At 42.5% G+C, this 21,708-nt stretch overlaps 1 protein-coding gene across 1 annotated transcript in view; it reads left to right on the forward strand.

The window, feature by feature from the left end:
• The window catches only part of LOC120310153 (paternally-expressed gene 3 protein-like), a 42,690-nt gene extending 21,729 nt beyond the window's left edge, over positions 1-20,961 (forward strand). The window contains 9 exon segments of the mRNA XM_039348254.1: positions 689-2,095; positions 7,409-7,454; positions 8,600-8,763; positions 13,272-13,702; positions 13,998-14,106; positions 14,226-14,293; positions 15,123-15,252; positions 16,808-18,221; positions 18,223-20,961. Coding sequence (XP_039204188.1) covers positions 689-2,095; positions 7,409-7,454; positions 8,600-8,763; positions 13,272-13,702; positions 13,998-14,106; positions 14,226-14,293; positions 15,123-15,252; positions 16,808-18,221; positions 18,223-18,364 — 3,911 coding nt within the window. The 3' untranslated portion in view covers positions 18,365-20,961.
• The last annotated feature ends 747 nt before the right edge of the window (positions 20,962-21,708 follow it).

Genomic DNA, 21,708 nt, shown 5'->3' on the forward strand with positions numbered 1-21,708 from the left:
CTTATTTCTGAGCAATTCCCATTTCTTCTCCAAACCACATAGACTAGACCAGTGATGGCGAACCTTTTAGTGACCGAATGCCCAAACTGCAACCCAAAACCCACTTACGCATCGTTGGGCGCTGGGTGGGCGTGGCCCATTGCCTGGGTGTGGCCAATTGGAGGGGTGTGGCCCATTGGGTAGGCATGGCTGCCATGGTAATGGCAGACTGGGTGGGACTAAAAAGTTCAATCAGTCAATTCCAACTTTGCAAGATCTTTTTTTCCCGCGAGAAGTTAAAATTGACTGATTGATTGAACCTTTTTTTTTTTTTTTGCACACGGCGGCGGAGGCCTAAAACGAAAAGGTTTTATAAAACCCAGTTGAAAGCCTAGGACTGGGGCAATGGCTCTGAGTGACACCTCTGGCAGCCGTGCCATAGGTTCGCCACCACTGGAGTAGACAATCCAATTTCAAACTGGACAAACCAAATCTTACCATTTCCTTCGAAACTTGAAGAATTTGATAGTTAATCCATGGTTTTTCCTTTGTCATACAAACTTAGATTTATCTTCCAAAATTTTAATGGAAGATAAAATTATTATAGGGCTTCTCTGCATCTTAGAAAATTTGTTTTTCACTATGTTCAAACTTCCTAAGCTTTGCTCCTTTTCCCTAATGTTATTTTCATTTCTCTTTTCTTGTAAAGGTAATAATGGAGAGGAAAATGAAGATTCTGAAAAACTATTCCAAATGATCACTCGTGGATACAATATGAAGAACCCTACATTTCAAATGGAAGAAGAAAGCCATGAAAGAAACCAATCAAATCATTGCAATCAGGAAAGTTCATCTTCTGTTCATGCACCAACGAAAGTCTCTGTGTCCCAGCAAGGAAAAATAAAAAATAAATATATTGGAAAATGTAAAAAACTATTCATAAAGAAATTAGATATAAATAGACACGATCAAACCCAAACCAAAGGAGAAGATTATGTATCTAGAGACAGTGGAAAAAAATACAGACAGACCTTGTCTCTTCCTCATAAAAATGGCTCCAGTACATCTCAAAAAAGGACCCGCAAAGGAGAGAAGCCGCATAAATGTACAGAATGTGGAAAGAACTTTATTAAGAACAGTCAACTTATTTACCATAAAAGGATCCACAAAGCAGAAAAAACATATGAATGCATGGAGTGTGGGAAAAGCTTTACTAAGAACAATCAACTTACACATCATAAGAAGATTCACACAGGAGAGAAGCCCTATAAATGCATGGAATGTGGAAAGAGCTTCACTTTTAGTACTGCTCTTACTTCGCATTTCCGGATCCATACAGGAGAGAAGCCATATAAATGCACTGAGTGTGGAAAGAGCTTTACTATGAATGGTCATCTTACGTATCATAAGAGGATCCACACAGGAGAGAAGCCCTATAAATGCATGGAGTGTGGAAAGAGCTTCACTTTTAGCACTTCTCTTACTTCCCATTACTGGATCCATACAGGGGAGAAGCCATATAAGTGCACAAAGTGTGGAAAGAGCTTCTGTGAAAATTCGTCTCTTACTGTTCATAAAAGAATCCACACAGGAGAGAGGCCCTATAAATGCATTGAATGTGGAAAGAGCTTCCCTAAGAGCAGTGACCTTATTTTCCATAAAAAGATCCACACAGGGGAAAAGCCACATAAATGCATGGAGTGTGGGAAGAGTTTTATTAAGAACTGCCAACTTATTTACCATAGTACGATACATACAGGAGAGAAGCCTTTTAAATGCATGGAGTGTGGAAAGAGCTTTATTAAGAACTCCCAACTTATTTACCATAGTAGGACACATACCGGGGAGAAGCCATATAAATGCATGGAGTGTGGAAAATGCTTTTCTTTCTCTACTAGCCTTAGCTCCCATAAAAAGATTCACACTGGGGAGAAGCCTTATAAATGTATAGAATGTGGAAAGAGTTTTTCTACGAAGAGTTATCTTAATATCCATAAAAGGATCCACACAGGGGAGAAGCCGTATAAATGTATGGTGTGTGGAAAAGGTTTTATTACGAGTAGTTCTCTTAACTCACATAAAAGGACCCACTCAGTTAGCAGCTGTATAAATCTCTAAAACGGGTAGTCAACCTTTTTATACTTACCGTCCACTTTTGTATCTCTGTTAGTAGTAAAATTATCTAACCACCCACCGGTTCCACTGTAATGGTGATTTATAAAGTAGGGAAGCAACTTTACTTTATAAAATTTATAAAGTAGAGTTACAGCAAGTTAAAGCATATAATAATAATTACTTACCAAATACTTTATGTCGGACTTTCGCTAAGTTTGGCAGAATAAATCTTTATAAAACAACTTACTGTAGTTAAATCTATCTTTTTATTTATACTTTGCATACATAGAAGCATGAAGTCTGATAAAATTACATTTAATTAATTAAATTATTAATGAGATCCCTGAGGCTGATGCTGCAAAACTAAATACTAGATATCTGGCTCAATTTTTGTAAGGAACAAACGAAGGTCTCCTCTTTCGGAAATATTCAGGCGGTTTCTTTCTTTGGTCATAATATGATTAATAGCACTAAAGCCTGATTCCACAAGATATGAGGTAGGGAAAGGTATCAATAAACTGAATATCATTTTCCACATATTTGGATATAAGACAGGCATGTTTTTACTTTGCCATAGGGTTTTCATATCCACCACTATCGAATTTATGTTTACTTTCTTCATCATATCTAATTTCTAACAGTTCTTCATGGCAAGTTGTATCAGCCTCTTCAATATTTGTGGTAAAAGGATTTTTCATCCAGTCATACACCTTCAATTTCAAAATATTCCAATGTCCAATTTAAGTTCGTTGAGGTGGCTACTAAATCAATATCCTCTGGAGTTACATCATCTTTTATAGATGATAATTCAGGAAACTGATGAAATTCTCTCTTCAATAGATTATAACGAAGTAGTTCAAGTTTGTCAATAAATAATGACACAATACTTTGGCAACCTATAAGAGTTTTATTAGCTCCTTGAAGCTGCAAATTGACATCATGAAATCTCTTGAAAATATCTGCCAAATAAAAGGCATCATTCTTTACTGTTTTTAACTGTTGGCACAGATTGGTCTCATTATTACTTTCAAAAAATTGTATGACACTATCATATAATGCAGTGGTTCTCAACCTGTGGGTCGGGACCCCATTTGGGGTCGAATGACCATTTCACGGGGGTCGCCAAACAACGCAGTCCGCCATTTTTCCCCCCTTTTCCTTAGCTGTGCTACTCCCTTTTATTCTATTGGCTTTTGAAAGCCAATAGAATAGACTCTCTTGAATAGAGTCTAATTCTATTGGCTTTCAAAAGCCAATAGGAATTGTCCAGGCTGTCTCTGCCCTGCTGAGCCCGCCAAAAGTCCCATTCTGCAAACGGTGCTGCACCAGTTGAGTAGTCCTCGACTTACGACCGGTTGAGTAGTCCTCGACTTACAACCGGTTGGGGGTCGCACCATTAAAAAGGTTGAGAACCACTGATATAATGCTACAAAACGAGCCAAAGATGTACCCTTTGACAGCCACTGAACTTCTGTGTGCAAAAGTAACGTAATAAAATCTTCATTATTGTCCTGGCAAAGCTGTCGAAACATTCTATCATTTTTTGCATTGGATTTGATCTTGTTTATGGATCGAATTATTATAGTTAATGATGAATGAAGACTTGTACTTAGATGTTTTCCTACAAGATGTTGTCTGTGCACCACACAATGAATACATAAAACATTTGGCACTTCTTCCTTCAAATAAGCAACAAATCCACGATAGTGACCTACCATTGATGGTGCTCCATCAGTAGCACATGCAACATTATTATTCAAAGTAATATTATTTTTTGTAAAGTATGATTTCACAGTATTAAATATAGATAATCCTCTTGTATCTGTAATGAGATTTATTGCAAATAGCATTTCTTCTCGTAATGTATTGTTTTTATCAAAATAACGTAGCTATGCCATCAATAAAGCATTATTATCTGCAATGGTAGACTCGTCCAATTGCATGGAAAATGAAGAGTTTTGGAGAATACTTATCAGCGTTTTTTTCAACATTAACTGCCATTTCTTCAATTTGTCGCTTTACTGTGCTATTGCTTAGGGGCAACGTTTTTAAAATTTCAGGTATATCCTGATGTATTATTGTTGAGATAAATTCTTTTATAGAGGGTATTATTACAGTTTCTCCAATATTATAGCTTTTACTACTTTTTGCAATTAATTGTGAAATGCGATAAGCGGCAATTAATCCATCTTCGTTCGCTGCATGTTGTTTCTTAAATGATGCAATGATTGTTGAACTATTTTGAAATGTTTTATATATTTTCTGAAAATATTCAATGGGCTTGTCCTTATCATTCGGATGCTTTGTAGAAAGATGTTGTCGTAATCAACTTGGCTTCATTACCTCATTGGATAATGTTTTATGACACAATAAACACATTGGATGTTGTTTATTTACAACAGATTCTATGAAACCCATCTTCAGATACTCTGGCAAATAGCCACGAGCGTATTTCTTTTTTTGAGACATGGACTCACTATACTTTGTTTGAAGCTGTAGGCACGTGCTCAATCTCATAAATCTAACTGCATACTGACCAGTGTGACTGCAAACAAAAGAGCCTGCACTGTGTATTGTCTACGCATGTCTCTCGCGCATCATGGATTGGATTTGGGGGGCGCCAGCTACCAGTTCTGCTTATATGTTACAGCTGGATGGTGTGGGGGGAGATGCACGAGCTATTCTGAGATGAGTCTCTTTTGTTTGCAGTTGCACTATAGCGCCATTTAGTTTCACTTACGTAACATGAACTAAACTTATGTGCGGGCGATACAAATAGTATATTTTCAGAAATTTAAATTGTCACGGGGAATTTTATGAAAACCTAATGAAAATGTTTTTAAATAATGCTATGAAAATTTTTTTAAAAGTCAATTAAATTAAAAAAAAGGAAAATGCTTCAGTATTGGACAAAACACCTACTGAAAGCTGGAACGCCTACTAGTGGGCGATAGGGACCAGGTTGACTACCACTGCTCTAAAATGTGGAAAAATCTTCAAGAGGACCAATGGCCAAATGTTCCATATACAGATACTTTTGGGCGATAATCTGTTTAACTGTTAGGTTTAGTTGTTGAAATATATGCATTTCCTAATTACGTCTATTAAATTAGAAAAGGAGTTTTTTGACTCTGACTTTCACAATTGGAAACCTCAGAGTGATGAATTTACTATTTTAATTATGAACAGTGAAATTTGGTAGTTACTGTCATGTGAAGGCCACTGATTGCCGTTTCACGTCAATAAGAGAACATCTTTTTTCTTCATGTTTATCCCATTTCCAATTGGTTCATAATAAAAAAAAGCCCAAATCCTCAATGAAACTTATATAATTTTTGAGAGGAAGCATGGCCTATGCATGGGGTGGAGATGCAGAACTTTGAAGTGTGGTGGCAATTGGGCCTACCTCGGAGCGTGCGGGCGGACCAACTACCAGTAAGAGAGTTCAGGCAAGAGGATGTGGGTGCCCTTCTCATACCAGTTCAGTCCCTGCAATCCTGGGTCGGCCGTGCTAGGTGGTGGCAGGAAGTGTGCGGGGACAGCCAGGCCAATGCTCCTCTGGGTAGACGGGGGTTCTTTGCCCCAGGGACGCAGGGAGGGTGTCTTCCTGGTCTAGCCCGCCCAAGAGGTGAGCAGGGAGGTGGCAGCCCTGGGTCAAAGTGCCAGCCAGAGGGTCGGGGAAAGTGCTGAAGCGAGCGGACGTCCTACCTGTAGCGCTCTTGCCGGTTACTCCTTCCCCAACAGAACCAGAATGCTGCTCCATTTCAGTGGATGCTGGCCTTCCCTCCATTAGGCCTGGGCAGCTGCTGGAGAGAAATGGATCCGTTTTAGCACCTGGTGCCATTGGGGCAGTTGCCTTGCCACCTGTTTTCCAGCTCTGTTGCATTTCTCCACCGCCGCGGAGCTGGACAGCTTGCCGCACCATCGCCCAGCTGCTCTTGTTTCCCCCAAGCATTTTTCTCTTCCTCTGCGTGAAGAGAAAGAAAAGATTGTGGGGCTAAAAAAAAAAAAAAAGTTCAATCAGACCTTCCAATTTCCTGACTTTTTTTTTGCGAGAGGTTTGAAGGTCTGGTTGAATTTTCTTTTAGTCCCAAAACTTTTATTTCCTTGCATGTGGAGGCAGAGAAACTCGATGGAGATGGAGAAATGTGGCCCAGCTGGAAAGGAAGTTAGCAAAGAAATGCTTGGGGGAAGTTTCCCCCCCCCCCCGTGCCTCTGCCTCTACTTGCACGTTCGGCCGGCTAAACCTCACTTCTATCCGAGTGATCCATTTAGTAAAGTGAAGGCAAGGGGGGGAAGAGGGCAGTGCAGATTCCCGGTACATGAGACTGGGTTTTTTTTCCCCTGCTGCTGGATTTTTTGTTGCCATACTGTTTAACTTTAAAGTTTACTTGATGCAGAATGGGAAGGATCTGCATTTTGCATCAATAAATTTTAAAGAAAGTTATAAGGTATGGCAGCAAAAATGTGCCAGTGTGGGGAAAAAAACCCATTTTTTTTGAGATGCCAGACTAGCATGAATTCATGTACCTTCAGTCCCTTTACTTGATGCAAAGCCAGATTGGAGCCCTTGGGCCGCTGCTTCGCCCCCATTTCAGAGCAAGTGCAAAAGAGAAGGGAATGGTTCCCACCCTACCCGCTCGTTGCAGGGCTTCATTTCTAAAGACCTCTGCATAGACTCCGGACAAACCAAGATCTGGGACTGAAAAAGCAGCAATAGAAGTGAAGGGCTGTTCAAATGAGGAGGAAGGAGAAAGTGGGAGAAGCCATTGAACAGGCAAAGCGTGACAGGTGTTGGGGCATGTTAGGCCTGGCTTTAGGGGCCCTTCAGCATGGTAAGCTGTATAGGGTACATGGGACAGCTCTCACCCACCTTCCACTCGGCTTCACGTCTAGCAACCCGATGGTGTGATGGAATGGGTGTCCAGTCAGCTGTGCAAGCTCTTAAGTAGGGCTTATTTTGGGAGGAGGGCTTAGACCCAACACCAAAAATGAAGCTAGGTATTCTTTTCTGGGGGGGGGGGAATGATAGATCAAGCAAGATAGAAATACTGTATTTTTCCCTGTATAAGAGCTATTTCTTCCTGCAAACAACCTGTTCAAAAATCAGGTGCATCTTATATAAGTGTAGCATTTTATACAAGGAAAAATAATGGTAACCTCCGCAGCCCATGACATGCCTTTTTGGGTTGCCATGCCTCCTGGTGCAGGTGTCAAGCCCCTGTGGGCTTGCCATTAATGGGAGGGGGGAGGGGGCAAGATCATTGGCCAGCCAAACTTCTGGATTTGCCGTATTCGGCACTCCACCGAACAGCTGATCGGCACGGAGAAACTCGCATGCCAGAGCATCTTATAGGAGGGTGCGTCTTCTAGACGAAAAAATATGGTGGTTGCTAACCTGTGGTAATAGGAAGAAAGTAAAATAAGCAAGGTGCCTTTAGGGTTAACTTTAAAAGGAGTAGGAGTTTAAACTGTGTCTAATAAAAGTTTTTGTGGGAAAAACAATTGTTGTCTTTGCATCTGCTTACTGTACAATAATAAAAGCCCTAATAATTGTTAATAAATATTTTGGGGAGGAGTTGGGTGGGGGACAAACTTCAGAGTTTCAGAGGCTCCTGCTGAGTTGAAGTGGTTCATTGAAATATTACCCCTGCATGATTCTGTGTCAAAATGGAGAAAAGGCACCAATTCCAGTTTTCTGCCAATTATTGTCCAATGTTTCATTACAAAAATGGAACAGAGTCACAGTTAAAGAAAAGTAGACAACAATTGTATTTTTTGTTCACGATCTGGAGACATACGAATTGCCTTAAACTCAACAAAGGGCTTTCCTACTCATATTTCTTGAGGGTGTTTGCTGTTCAACCCCCTAAATAAAACACCTTTCCCCTCTTATTTATCTCCCCCATAGTGTTTGAATGTTATATTCTCTTTTCCATAGTTTTCCACCCTTTCGTAGTTCAAACATTTCTCCAATCCCAGATGAGACACCATTTCCCCGTTTTTCAAGAGCAGATTGTAGATACACTACCAGAGAAATAGAAACATGGGAGAAATCTCCATTTTCCCGATTGTGGCTTTGCTGCCCCTGTCCCGTCTTCAGGCTGAAGTTCGCAACAACCGCAAGATACAAATTGTGTTTCCCAGAGAGGCTCCTGGTCCTTGTCTTCTGACTGCCTGGCCATTTCTGAGAGAATTTGGGCCCCTTTTGAGGCCTTCTCCAATCTCTGTGGAGCCTTCAGGCAGCTGTTCTTGAGGAAAGCGAGTTCAAATCCTCCAGGGAGATCTTTTTCTCCACAGAGGGTTCCTGGACAGGAAGATGGAGAAGCTGCGGCCTCTAGAGACACTGACGCCTTTCCTCCTACCTTTCCTCCTACTCCCATGCCCATCATCCTTTCCCTTTCCCTCCCTCCCCTCAGAAGCTCTTTCTCTTTCCCGCCCATTCGGAGAATCCTGGCATCTCGGGCAGAGTCCACCAGGGGGCGCAATCAGCTTAAGAAAACAGGGCATGCGCGGGACACTTCAGCCAGAGTTGTTGCCCGGGGCGTCCGTGGGAAGAGGCTGTTCTTTCTGTTCTCCCCCTCCCTCCGCGGAGAGGCTTTGCGGGGGGCGCGGAGCCTGCGTGGGATTCTTGCGGAGACGCGCGTCCCGACGAGACTCCTGAATTCCGTGAGTGGCGGCTCTGCCCGTGCAAAGGGGTCCCGCGCTGGAAGGGAGCGTGGAGACGGGCCAAGTCTTCCCCCGGGGTGGGAGTCCGCGGTCCCATGTTCCCCTGCCGCCCTTTCCCATGCAGGAACCAGGCAAGGGGGCGGGGGAGCAAAGGAGAGAAATGGGGGTCCCCAGAAGGGAGGGGCCGTTTCCCCCATTTCCTGGGGGAGCCTCTGCATGGGGGGGAGGGGGAGGCTGGCCGGAAGTCTCCCTGCCGGCTCTGAGTGCAAGTCCGGGACCCCGGGTGGGAGGACTGGGGGGCTGCTTCCTCGCCTTTCCCCGCGACCGGGCAAAGGGGCTCTGCCGGCAGACAAAGGAGGGAGAGGCTGTAAGGAAGGAGACGCAAGTGGGGCTGAGACGCAGTATTTGCATTCAGTGCCCGGTAAAATAATAATAATAATAATAGTAGTAGTAGTAAAGTTGGAAGGGACCTTGGAGGTCATCTAGTCCAAGCCCCTGCTCAGGCAGGAAACCCTATACATTTCGGACAAGTGGCTGTCCAGTCTCTTCTTAAAAACTTCCAGTGTTGGAGCATTCACCGCTTCTGGAGGCAGTTTGTTCCACTGGTTAATTGTTCTAACTGTCACGAAGTTTCTCCTTAGTTCTAGGTTGCTTCTGTCCTTCATTAGTTTGGGCTGGTGTCTCCCAAACCTCTTTCAAGCCTGGGAGTTCGAAGTCCATGCTTGTCTTCGTTTGTCCGTCTTTGGAAAAGCTTGGATTAGGCTAAGAAGTGGGGAACGTGTTTGTCAGAGTTGCATGAATCAGAAGCTCATGTTAGGCTGTCAGTGGTTCATTCGTTTGGCTGTTCATCCTCTGTGTATGGGATGGTGGCTTGTTAACTCAGGCTTCTCAAGTTCCCAAAGGATGATTAATGGGGTCCTGCTGTCTAAACCTTTAGCATTTGTTCAAACGTTGATTTATTTTCTCATGAAATCGATTTATATAGATCTCATCTCAATTGCTGTTTTGTGACCTGAGACATTTATTGTTTTAAGGAGTGCTCTTAACTCTGACTGACTTTTGAAATCATTAAAATAAATAACTAGAAAATAGACATCCAAAATGTGTTTCAAATGTAGTTGTCCAGTACAGTATTTTGAGTCTTTGATAGAAGTTGATCAAGAAGGGTTCTTCAGAATATGCCCCAGCTGCACAGAAATTAAAGTATCTAATAAGATTTCTCACTTTCTTGCCTGACAATAAATAAATAAACTTTATTGTCATTGTATTGTATTGACATTAGTGGTTTTATAAGATTTTCTTCTTGTAAATTTTTCTTTCAGGATGGAGTCTCTCTAGTTAAATTATTCACCCTGTCTTCCTGATCCTTTGATATTCTGTTTTGGATATATAAGCTGCAAATGTTTTGTAAGGTCACTGGCAAAACTTGAGAAATCATAAAAATCCAGTCATGAGAACTCACGCAGAAGCTTCTTAAAGAAATAGTACTTCATTTTTGATCAAAATAAGTCCAGGGTGGGAACACAGTCTGAACACTGGCAGCAGTTGCATTCAGAAATGCCACACCTTACAAATTTAGTATGCATTGCTTTATAAGCTTTGTTAGCCAATGAAAATCAGACAACACAGTTATTACAATATAAGGAAGACCTCAATAATTCCTGTACACTCCCTTATTCCCTCCTTCAGCACATCACATTAATGTACATGTTTCCCACGCTTGCATGAAATTTGTCCCTGAGGGAAACGCTGATTACAAAAGCGAGATAGCAATTTGTTTCTTTTTCTGGTTTCAGTTACAGAACCCTTTAGTTTCATGCTTCTTCTGGAGACAAAGAGTAAACTAGGATCAGATCCTCCACGTTTAAGAGGGTGGGTGAACATCATTTTAAGGTGTATTCTTTCAAGCCTTGAGTTTCCTGTGAACTTTGCCTATATGGTTGGAGTCAGGGCAAATTGTTTGAAGCAGCCTTTGTGTATAGTATAGTACTTCCCAAAAAGTAAGTGCTGAAGTGAGCATCCTAAACCAGGATCATTTCTTTTGCATTTCATTTGATGTGAACTCAGTCTTCCTGCCTTTGTCAGGATGTTGTTCCTTCCCGGGATTATTTCACTCGGTTTCATTCCAGGTTGGGGGTCATCTTCCTTTTCCTCACTAAGACCCCTGACAAAAGATAACATTTTCTTTCTTGGGATAAGCCATTTTTGGAATTTCATCCTTACCTCTTCTCTGGCTCCAGTTACTTACAAACATACAAACTTAAAGACAAAAGTGTGGAACATCCTTAATGAATGTCTAGTGACTAAGTGTCTCATTATGAAGCACAAGAAACGTGAAAAAAGTCTGTATTCCATTCCAGTTTCTTAAGCTCCTTGACTTCTGGCATCTTTATGAACTCTAAGTGTAGGGTATATGTAGATCTTAAATTTGAAAAAAAGCTAGCCTATCCTTCAGGGAAAAAAGAAATAGAAAATCCTCCAAATATAAAACATAAAATATTCCATGTCTTGATGGAAGCTAGGACCATATTTTGCACCACACTTGATGAACAGATAGACACACAAATACAGTCAGGTCTAGAAATATTGGGACATCGACACAATTCAAACGTCTTTGGCTCTATACACCACCACAATGGAGTTGGAATGAAACAAACACAATGTGCTTTAACTGCAGATTGTCAGCTTTAATTTGAGGGTATGTACATCCAACTCAGGTGAACGGAGTAGGGCTTACAGCAGTTTGCATATGTGCCTCCCACTTGTTATGGGACCAAAGGTAATGGGACAATTGGCTTCTCAGCTGTTCCATGTCCAAGTGTGTGATATTCCCTCATTACCCCAATTACAATGTGCAGATAAAAGGCCCAGAGTTCATTTCAAGTGTGCTATTTGTATTTGGAATCTGTTGCTGTCAACTCTCAAGATGAGATCCAAAGAGCTGTCACTATCAGTGAAGCAAGCCATCATTAGGCTGAAGAAACAAAACAAACCCATCAGAGAGATAGCAAGAACATTAGGCGTGGCCAAAACAACTGTTTGGAACATTCTCAAAAAGAAGGAATGCACCGGTGAGCTCAGCAACACCAAAAGACCTGGGAGACCAGGGAAAACAACTGTGGTGGATGACCAAAGAATTCTTTCCCTTCACAACAGTTGGCAGTTGGCCAGATCAAGAACACTCTCCAGCAGGTAGGTGTATGTTGTCAAAGTCAACAATCAAGAGAAGACTTCACCAGGGTGAATAGAGAGGGTTCACCACAAGATGTAAACCATTGGTGAGCCTCAAAAACAGGAAGGCCAGATTAGAGTTTGCCAAACAACATCTAACAAAGCCTTCACAGTTCTTGAACAAGATCCTATGGACAGATGAGACCAAGATCAACTTGTACCAGAGTGATGGGAAGAGAAGAGTATGGAGAAGGAAAGGAACTGCTCGTGATCCTAAGTATACCACCTCATCAGTGAAGCGTGGTGGTAGTGTCATTGCATGAGCATGTATGGCTGCCAATGGAACTGGTTCTCTTGTATTTATTGATGATGTGACTGCTGACAAAAGCAGCAGGATGAATTCTGAAGTGTTTTGGGCAATATTATCTGCTCACATTCAGCCAAATGCTGCAGAACTCATTGGACGGCGCTTCACAGTGCAGATGGACAATGACCCAAAGCATACTGCAAAAGCAACCAAAGAGTTTGTGAAGGGACAGAAGTGGAATGTTATGCAATGGCCAAGTCAATCACCTGACCTGAATCCCATTGAGCATGCATTTCACTTGCTGAAGACAAAACTGAAGGGAAAATGCCCCAAGAACAAGCAGGAACTGAAGACAGTTGCAGTAGAGGCCTGGCAGAGCATCACCAGGGATGAAACCCAGCGTCTGGTGATGTCTATGCGTTCCAGACTTCAGGCTGTGATTGACTGCAAAGGATTTGCAACCAAATATTAAGAAGGGAAAGTTTGATTTATGATTATTATTCTGTCCCATTACCTTTGGTCCCTAACAAGTGGGAGGCACATATGCAAACTGCTGTAAGCCCTACTCCGTTAACCTGAGTTGGATGTACATACCCTCAAATTAAAGCTGACAGTCTGCTGTTAAAGCACATTGTGTTTGTTTTGTTCCAACTCCATTGTGGTGGTGTATAGAGCCAAAGATGTTCGAATTGTGTCGATGTCCCAATATTTCTGGACCTGACTGTACCCAGAGGATCCATTTGCTCAATACTACTGCAGTCCTTTACCAGCTTCCCTTTCATGAGGAGGAATGTTGTTCAATGGTTAAGTCCACCACCTTCTCAATTTTTTGAATTTATTTCTTTTTCCATCTCAGATGCAGAAACTAGATTCATCTTAAAAACCTTCCTAGCAACAAAAAGCTAACTCTTGGGTGACGAACCTGGATAGCCTTTCTGGTCAGTCCTGCAGTTACTGGAATAGTCCTACGAATTGAAAGGTGTTTGGAGATCCACAAGATTCTTCTGACCTATCTGGAATTTCCTTCCAGGACAGACAAAGGATGCAGAAACAACCATTAGCAAGGGAAAGGCCCCTCTGTTGTTGAGCCTGGCAGCTGTGGGAAGATCTGGGCAAGAACTGGCAAGGACTGTGCAGAAGATGCTGGAGGAGAAAACCATCATCTGTTCAGAGATTCAACCCTGGAAGTTCAGAAACATCCAATACGAAGAGATTGAAGGTCCCCGAGGACTTTGTAGCCGGCTCCACAACTTTTATAGTCAATGGCTGAGGTTAGAAAAGCACACTAAAACCCAAATGTTGGACCTTGTTGTTTTGGAGCAGCTCCTGGTCCTTCTGCCCCAGCAGATGTCAAACTGGTTGCGGGAGTGTGGAGCAGAGACCAGCTCCCAAGCGGTGGCCCTGGCGGAAGGCTTCCTCATGAGTCAGGCAGAGGAGCAGAAGGAGCAAGTCGAATTGCAGGTGAGAGACCTCCACCCTGGAAGTCCAGAAGAGAATAAAGAATGTGTTTGAATTTTTCACCCCTCCCTTCCCTACTTCTCTGCTCTTTGTAATATGTGGAGGTGTTTCATTAGTTCTTGCAAGACATTGTTCTGTTATCCATTCTAGAAGATAACTTGAGACAGTTGTTCCTTTCGTACATTCTGGGCTCATTGATAAACATGGTGGCATTGAAATTATTTTTAGAGAACAAGAATCCGCTTCACGTTTTGTGAGGACTTATTTATTTTTCTTTTCTTTTGCCTCCGATTTCAAGTCTTTCACTCTGCAAACCAGAGATCCTATGAGGAATCTATCAAATCCCCTTCAGGAGCTGTTTTCCAGGAAGATCTATCAGGAATCCGCAACTCAGGACATCTCAGATGGTAATCAAAAGTCCATCCATTCCCAAGAGAGGTCCCAGCTGTCTTACATTCTCTGTCTCTTCTCTTCTCTAGAATGCTCCTGCCGTTTTGTTAATTATCCATATCTGTCTCCCTCACAGGGAAGGATAGAACAAATTTGACTCCTTTTTATGGTGGTGCTGAAAGAGCGGTTGAAGCTCCAACTCAAGTGAGAGGAATAATAAAACATAAAATGTTCTCAGTGTTAGCATTTTGCTGAATAGTCATCCTATTACTAATTCTTTGGCACGGAATATTGCAACGGTATTCAATAATAACGGAAAGAATCACATTGGGACCTTACATTTTCTAAATTGCCCTGTTTATAACCAATGATAAGAAAAATAATGGCACCAGGTTAAAATATGAAGCAGACGGTTAAAATCCAAAGAGGGTGGGCAGATCAAGGCCCTTCAGCCTTTAGAGGAATTTCTAATATTCCGATTTGTGCCTGGAATTTGGGGCCAAATAATCCAGCTTTGGAAAGGATGAGAAATGTTCTTCCCAGGAAGGTTTCTCTTCTTCAGCCATTGGGTTGGGGTACAAGCTGTGGATTCCTTGTAATCTGAGGAGCAGCGGAAACAGGGCTTGTGTCCCTTTGTCTATTGATGACACCCATGTAAATGCCTGGATGGCTCTCAAACAACTTTAATGAAGGTTTTGAGCATGGATAGGATTGTTTGTTCTGAGGATACCACAAGCCTTTTACTTAAATGGCAAAAAGAACCACCACCACCACCTTCGCATGTTCTTCTGCAAATACTGGGTGTATGGGAGTGAGTGATAGGTGGGGGTCCAAGGTCCATATCAGCTGATGTTTTCCAGATGCTGAAAGTCTTGCTGATGGATGGGGATAGATAGACAGACAGACAGACCTCGATGAAAAGTGGGATTCATTTCATTGAATAACCTGAAATGTATATCTTTGCTTATAATCACTTAAACAATAGGACAAAGCTTGAACATTCTCCTGATTTTTCTTCTTTCTTCTCATTCAGCAGGGTCTTGTGTCCTTTGAGGAGGTGGCTGTGTATTTCTCCGATGAGGAGTGGTCTCAGCTGGATGATGACCAAAAAGCGCTGCATCGGGAAATCATGTTGGAAAATCATAGGAACGTGGCCTCTTTGGGTAAGAATGTGCTACTCCCCAGTCAGAGTCTTCGGAAGACATTCTGTAATTAGCTATATTAGCACTTTTGTTATTATTATTATTATTAATTTATTAAAGGAATTTTATCAGAATAAAAACAATACAAATTTTGAAGAGGAAATAAAGAAGATAGAGTAATGTGATTAGTGAATAAGAAAAAAGTATAATAAAATTGAAGAGAAAAGACAAAATAATAAGTTATAATTTGTGCCCTCTTTCTAAGGTTACATCGTTGTTTCCTCCTTTACATAATTTATCCTTTCCAATCTTCAACTAAAGTTTGATAAAAATTTCATTTTTCTTTTTTTTAAGTAAAAAGTCCATCAGTGGTTTCCAATCACTAATATAGATACTGTCCTTTCCTTAATCAGAGTCAATTTAATTAGCATTGAGAATTCTATCATCTTCCCCACCCATTCCACCATTTTAGTTATGTAGAGCCCTTCCAGCTTTTTGTTATGGGTATCATACTCAGAAACAATCTTCAATGACTGTTGATTACTGCCAAGATAAAGTGTTCCGATTTCAGCTGGATATTAATCTTTAAAGTTCTCTGTATCACTGAATATCGTTGACCCCAAACTTTTCTAGCTTTTTTACAAGTCCACCAGAGCACGGCAAAATGATCCTTTATCTTGTCCACATTGCCAATATAAGCTTGAGGTACATTTATACACTTTTGAATTTTTTTCTGTTGATTTTCACATTCCTCAGCCTGTTTAGAGGTTTTAGCAATTACACATTCATCTTTTCTACACAAGTAAGATTCAAATTCTGCTTTATGTTGTTGAATATTAGAGTTCTCTTTACCTGGAATCTTTCTGATAATTTGAAAACTACTGACAATTACAGTGCATTCAGAAAGTATTCAAACATCCCTCACTTTTGCCAATTTAGTTTTGCTGCAGTCTGATTCTACAGTTGTTGAAATTCATTTACTTTGCCATTAATCTACACGCAGTACCCATAATGACAAAGTGAAAACAGTATTTTAGAAATGTTTGTGAATTGATTAAAAAGCAAAAACTAAAATATCACTCATTGGTGTAAGTATTCAGACCCTTCACTCACTACTTTGTTGAAGCACTTTTGGCAGTAACTCCAGTCTCAAGTATTTTTTGGGTATGATGCAATTAGCTTTGCACACCTGGATGGGGGGATTTTCTGCCATTCTTCCTTGCAAATCCTCTCAAGCTCAGTCAGGTTGGATGGCGGCCATCGGTGGACAGCCATTTTCAGGTCCCTCCAGTGATGTTGAATAGCTTTCAAGTCAGGGCTCTGATTGAGCCACTCTAGGACATTCATAGAGTTGCCTGTGTTGTCTTTGTTGTGTGCTTAGGATCATTGTCATGTTGGAAAGTGAACCTTCGGCCCAGGTTTTCTTTGAGGATATATCCCTGTACTTTGCTCCATTCATCTTTTCCTCAATTCTGACTAGTCTCGGATGCCAAAAAAACATCCCCACAGCTTGACACCCGTGTTCTAATGGCTCTCAACATGTTAAAGTTATTTTCATTTCTCTTTTCTTGTAAAGATAATAATGGGGAGGAAAATGAAGATTCTGGGAAACTATTCCAAATGATCACTCGTGGATACAATATGAAGAATCCTACATTTCAAATGGAAGCAGAAAGCCATGAGAGAAACCAATCAAATCATTGCAATCAGGAAAGTTCATCTTCTGTTCATGCACCAACGAAAGCCTCTGTGTCCCAACAAGGAACAATAAAAAAGAAATATATTGGAAAATGTAAAAAACTATTCATAAAGAAATTAGATATAAATAGACACGATCAAACCCAAACTAAAAGAAAAGATTATGTCCCTAGAGACAGTGGAAAAAAATACAGACGGACCTTGTCTCTTCCTCATAAAAATGGCTCCAGTACATCTCAAAAAAGGACCTGCAAAGGAGAGAAGCCACATAAATGTACGGAGTGTGGAAAGAACTTTATTAAGAACAGTCAACTTATTTACCATAAAAGGATCCACAAAGCAGAAAAAACATATGAATGCATGGAGTGTGGGAAAAGCTTTACTAAGAGCACTCAACTTACACATCATAAGAGGATCCATACAGGAGAGAAGCCCTATAAATGCATGGAATGTGGAAAGAGCTTCACTTTTAGTACTGCTCTTACTTTGCATTACCGGATCCATACAGGGGAGAAGCCATATAAGTGCATGGAGTGTGGAAAGACCTTTGCTCAGAGCAATGGTCTTATTTCCCATAAAAGGATCCACACAGGAGAGAAGCCCTATAAATGCATGGAGTGTGGAAAGAGCTTCACTTTTAGTACTTCTCTTACTTCCCATTACTGGATCCATACAGGGGAGAAGCCATATAAGTGCACAAAGTGTGGAAAGAGCTTCTGTGAAAATTCGTCTCTTACTGTTCATAAAAGGATCCACACAGGAGAGAGGCCCTATAAATGCATTGAATGTGGAAAGAGCTTCCCTAAGAGCAGTGACCTTATTTTCCATAAAAAGATCCACACAGGGGAAAAGCCACATAAATGCATGGAGTGTGGAAAGAGCTTTATTAAGAACTGTCAACTTGTTTACCATAGTAGAATGCATACAGGGGAGAATCCATATAAATGCACGGAGTGTGGTGAGGCTTTTATTTCAAAAAGTTATCTTAACACCCATAAAAGGATCCACACACGGGAGAAGCCAAACAAATGCATGGAATGTGGAAAGAGTTTTTCTACAAAGAGTTATCTTAACACCCATAAAAAGATCCACACAGGGGAGAAGCCTTATAAATGCATGGAGTGTGGTAAGGCTTTTATTACAAAGAGTTGTCTTAAAAGCCATACAAGGATCCATACTGGGGAGAAGCCATATAAATGCATGGAGTGCGGAAAGAGCTTTATTAAGAACTGCCAACTTATTTACCATAGTAGGATACATACTGGAGAGAAGCCTTTTAAATGCATGGAATGTGGAAAGTTTTTCTATGAACAGTTACCTTAATATCCATAAAAGGATCCACACAGGGGAGAAGCCTTATAAATGTATGGTGTGTGCGAAAGATTTTATTAGAAAACGTTATCTTAATTCTCATAAAAGGACCCACACTGTGTAGAAGCCCTATAAGTCTGTGAAATATGGGAAAACTTCAAGAGGACCAATGACTGAATGTTCCATATACAGATAATTTGGGTGAGAATCTGTTTAACTGTTAGGTTTAGTCGTTAAAATATATGAATTTCCTTATTACATTTATTGAATTAGGAAAGAAGTTTTTTGATTCTGAACTTCACAACTGGAAGCCCCAGAGGGATTAATTTACTACTGGAAACCAAACGCTAGGCATGAGTGGATTTTTGAAGGCAGGACAAGAAGCAATGGATGGAAACTAATCAAAGAATCAACCTAGAACTAAGGAGAAATGTCCTGACATTTAGAAAAATTAATCAGTGGAAAAACCTGCCTCCAGAAGTTGTGGATGCTCCAACACTGGAAGTTTTTAAGAAGAGACTGGACAGCCATTTGTCTGAAATGGTATAGGGCTGTGGTGGTGAACCTATGCCACGCATGCCACAGGGGACACGTGAAGCCGTCCCTATGGGCACACGTGCCATCGCCCCAGGCAGGCGGGGCCAGGCTTCTCCCCTCCGCCTCTCCACGTGCGCTGCGCTCTCGCTCTTTCTGCATTGTGAGTCGGAGCAGCTGCAAGAGGCGGGAGGCAAGGATGCCGCTAGGGCTGAGGCCGTGAGGGGCCAGGTAGGACGGCCATGGGGCAGCCGGCGCTGGAGTTCAGCGTCTGCTACCTGGACAGCCTGGGCTTCCATGAGTGCCTCCGGTTCTCCGAGCAGGAGCTGGAGCGCACCAACAAATTCCTGAAGGACATGGGCAAGGATGGCAACACGCTCATTGGGGCCATCAAAAGTAAGCGGTGTTCTCACTGCGAGGAGCCCCCCCATCCACTCAGGTTGTGGACCCCCGCGTGGCGGCAGGGCGATCCATGCAGCGGGTGGGGGGAAAGCTGCCCCACTTCCATGGCCGTTTTCGGCCGAGCTGCATTGCAGCAGCATTGGGCACAATATGCAAGGCGGCAAAAAGCTGCTTCATGCCAAAACTGGCCGTTTGCCGCCTCCTGCCCAGTGCTGCTGCCATGAGGCCGCAGAACAAGCTGAGGGGAAGTAAGGAACCTGGTTGGGCTCTGAAAGGGTTGAGTCAGGGCGATGGGAGAATGGCGCTCTGCAAGGGTTGGATCGAACGCTCGTGGGGCTGCTGCCTCGTTTTTCGTGCCTGCCGGGGCTAGGCTTGACTGGGTGCAGAGCCTCCTTGCCACTTCTTCCCCCGTGGTCATTGGGAGTGCCTACACCACCTACCACTCGTCCCAGGGCACCTGCCGCCGTCCCGTGCTCTCCAGCCCATCGCTGACCAGCTGGGTGTGCCAAGCTTGGGCCTCGGGCAGATGGAGGCTGTAGGGGAGTGAGAGCCATAGCTGCCCAGCTCCTCCACCTGAGGATGCGTGTGGGGAGAGGCGCCACCCGGCTCGGTAAGCCACAGTCCACCGGCAGAAGGAGCAGGAGGATGCAAGAGGAGGGCTGGCCGGGGACAGGCGCAGGGCTGCCCACAGGGGGAATCTGACCAGCCCTAGTCTGGAGGGGGGGAGAGGCCAAGGGAGCCCAAAGAGAGGCATCCCGGCACGCCCGGCTGGTCAGCGATGGGCTGGAGAGCACGGGACAGCGGCAGCTGCCTCGGGACGAGTGGTAGGTAGGGTGGGCACTCCTGATGTCCGTGGGGGAAGCCACGAGGAGGCTCCGCACCCAATCCAGCCCACTGCCGGTGTCATGGTTCCGACTAATGAAACACTCTAGATACAATATTTGCAGTGTTGACAGCCAGTATGGCACAGAAAGCGAGGCAGGAACCGCACATGCGCCCCCATGTGCAAGTACGCCCCCACCCTGCCAGGCAAGTGGAGCCGCGGCATCTGCAGCAGAAGAGCACAAGCGGGCAGCGGAAGGGACAAGGAGCCCCGATCACAGCGTAGCCTCTCCGCACTCTCCTCCCCCCCCCTTTGGAAGAGCTGTGGGGCTCAGGAGCCTTCCCCCATGCCCACACCCCCCAAGAGAAGAAAATCATCACGAGACAATTTTCTGTTTTAACTTTTTTTCCTTGTTGCTTTTTGGAGTTTTCATCCTGCTTTTGTGAGATGGTGGTGTTTGAGAGGTGGTATAGCTGCCCCCTTTCCCACCAAGCCATCAGCTGAGCAAGACGCCCTCCTGCCCACTGTGCCACCTATCAAAGACACCCCTGGATCTCCCCCAACCTTGCCCGGCCCCCACAGGCATCCCTCCCCAGGAGCAACATTGAGCTGGCCATGCCCACCCTGGCCCCGCCCACCACCTTAGTCACCTGCCATAGTCACCTGCCATAATCACCTTAGTCACACCCAACTTGGTCACACCTACCCAGCGGGCCACGCCCACCTGGCAATACATAAGTGGGTTTTGGATTGCAGTTTGGGCACTCGGTCTCTAATAGGTTCGTCACCATTAGTATAGGGTTTCCTGCCTGAGCAGGGGGTTGGACTAGATGCCCTCCAAGGTCCCTTCCAACTTTATTATTATTATCTGTTATTGCCATTTCACATAAATAAGAGACCATCTTTTTTCCCTCATGTTTATCCCATTTTTAAAAAGTTATATTTAATATATAAAATACAAAGAAAAATAGAAATAAGAAATTAGGGGAAGGAAAAAGAGAGGGAAAATTAAAATGTGAGGTAAAAGGGAAAAAAGGTGTTGACTTCTGACTCCTTTTAGTACAGAACAAGATAAAAACACTCCAACCCCAATTTTTTGCTTTCACACTTTAGTGTATTAAGTAGCCATTTCTATAACAACAGATCTATCTAATTGACAAAATCAAAGTGAAAGTTTCATTTTTTTCATCACAAGCACAATATCCAGAAGTGATCTCCAAGTATAAAATGTATTTAAAAACATTCTCCTCTTTAAATAAAATGATCAATTTAACCAGTCCTGCTTTATTTTCCTTGCTATGGAAAAGGTGTGTACTTCTATTTGCACCTAATAATCTTTGTGAATTATCACCTTTTTTAGTAACAAGGTTCATTGTATTATTTCAGATTCTTTGACCTTACAGGGAAAAATATTGTTGTTTTTCACCCTTTTTAAAATGCTAAACTTTTCTTTAAACCCATTTCTAAAATCAAAACTTTCTAATACAACTTTAATTTCTCAATATACAGGCTTTGAACTTCAGTATTAAATTTAGATCCCTCCCTCCAATATTATAGAATAATATTTTTTCTTTATAAACGTCCTTTTTAAAACTCAAAAATGTTATTTAAACTATTACATTTTCTTTTTGTTAACACAGATATTATCAAATACTTTAATAACTTTGCATACTTCAAGAGTTACTTTGGAGATGTGGTTGTATGGACGC

This window comes from Crotalus tigris, unplaced genomic scaffold, assembly GCF_016545835.1.
Source record: "Crotalus tigris isolate CLP2741 ecotype Arizona unplaced genomic scaffold, ASM1654583v1 scf7180000018127.1262416, whole genome shotgun sequence".
NCBI classification, from domain to species: domain Eukaryota; kingdom Metazoa; phylum Chordata; class Lepidosauria; order Squamata; family Viperidae; genus Crotalus; species Crotalus tigris.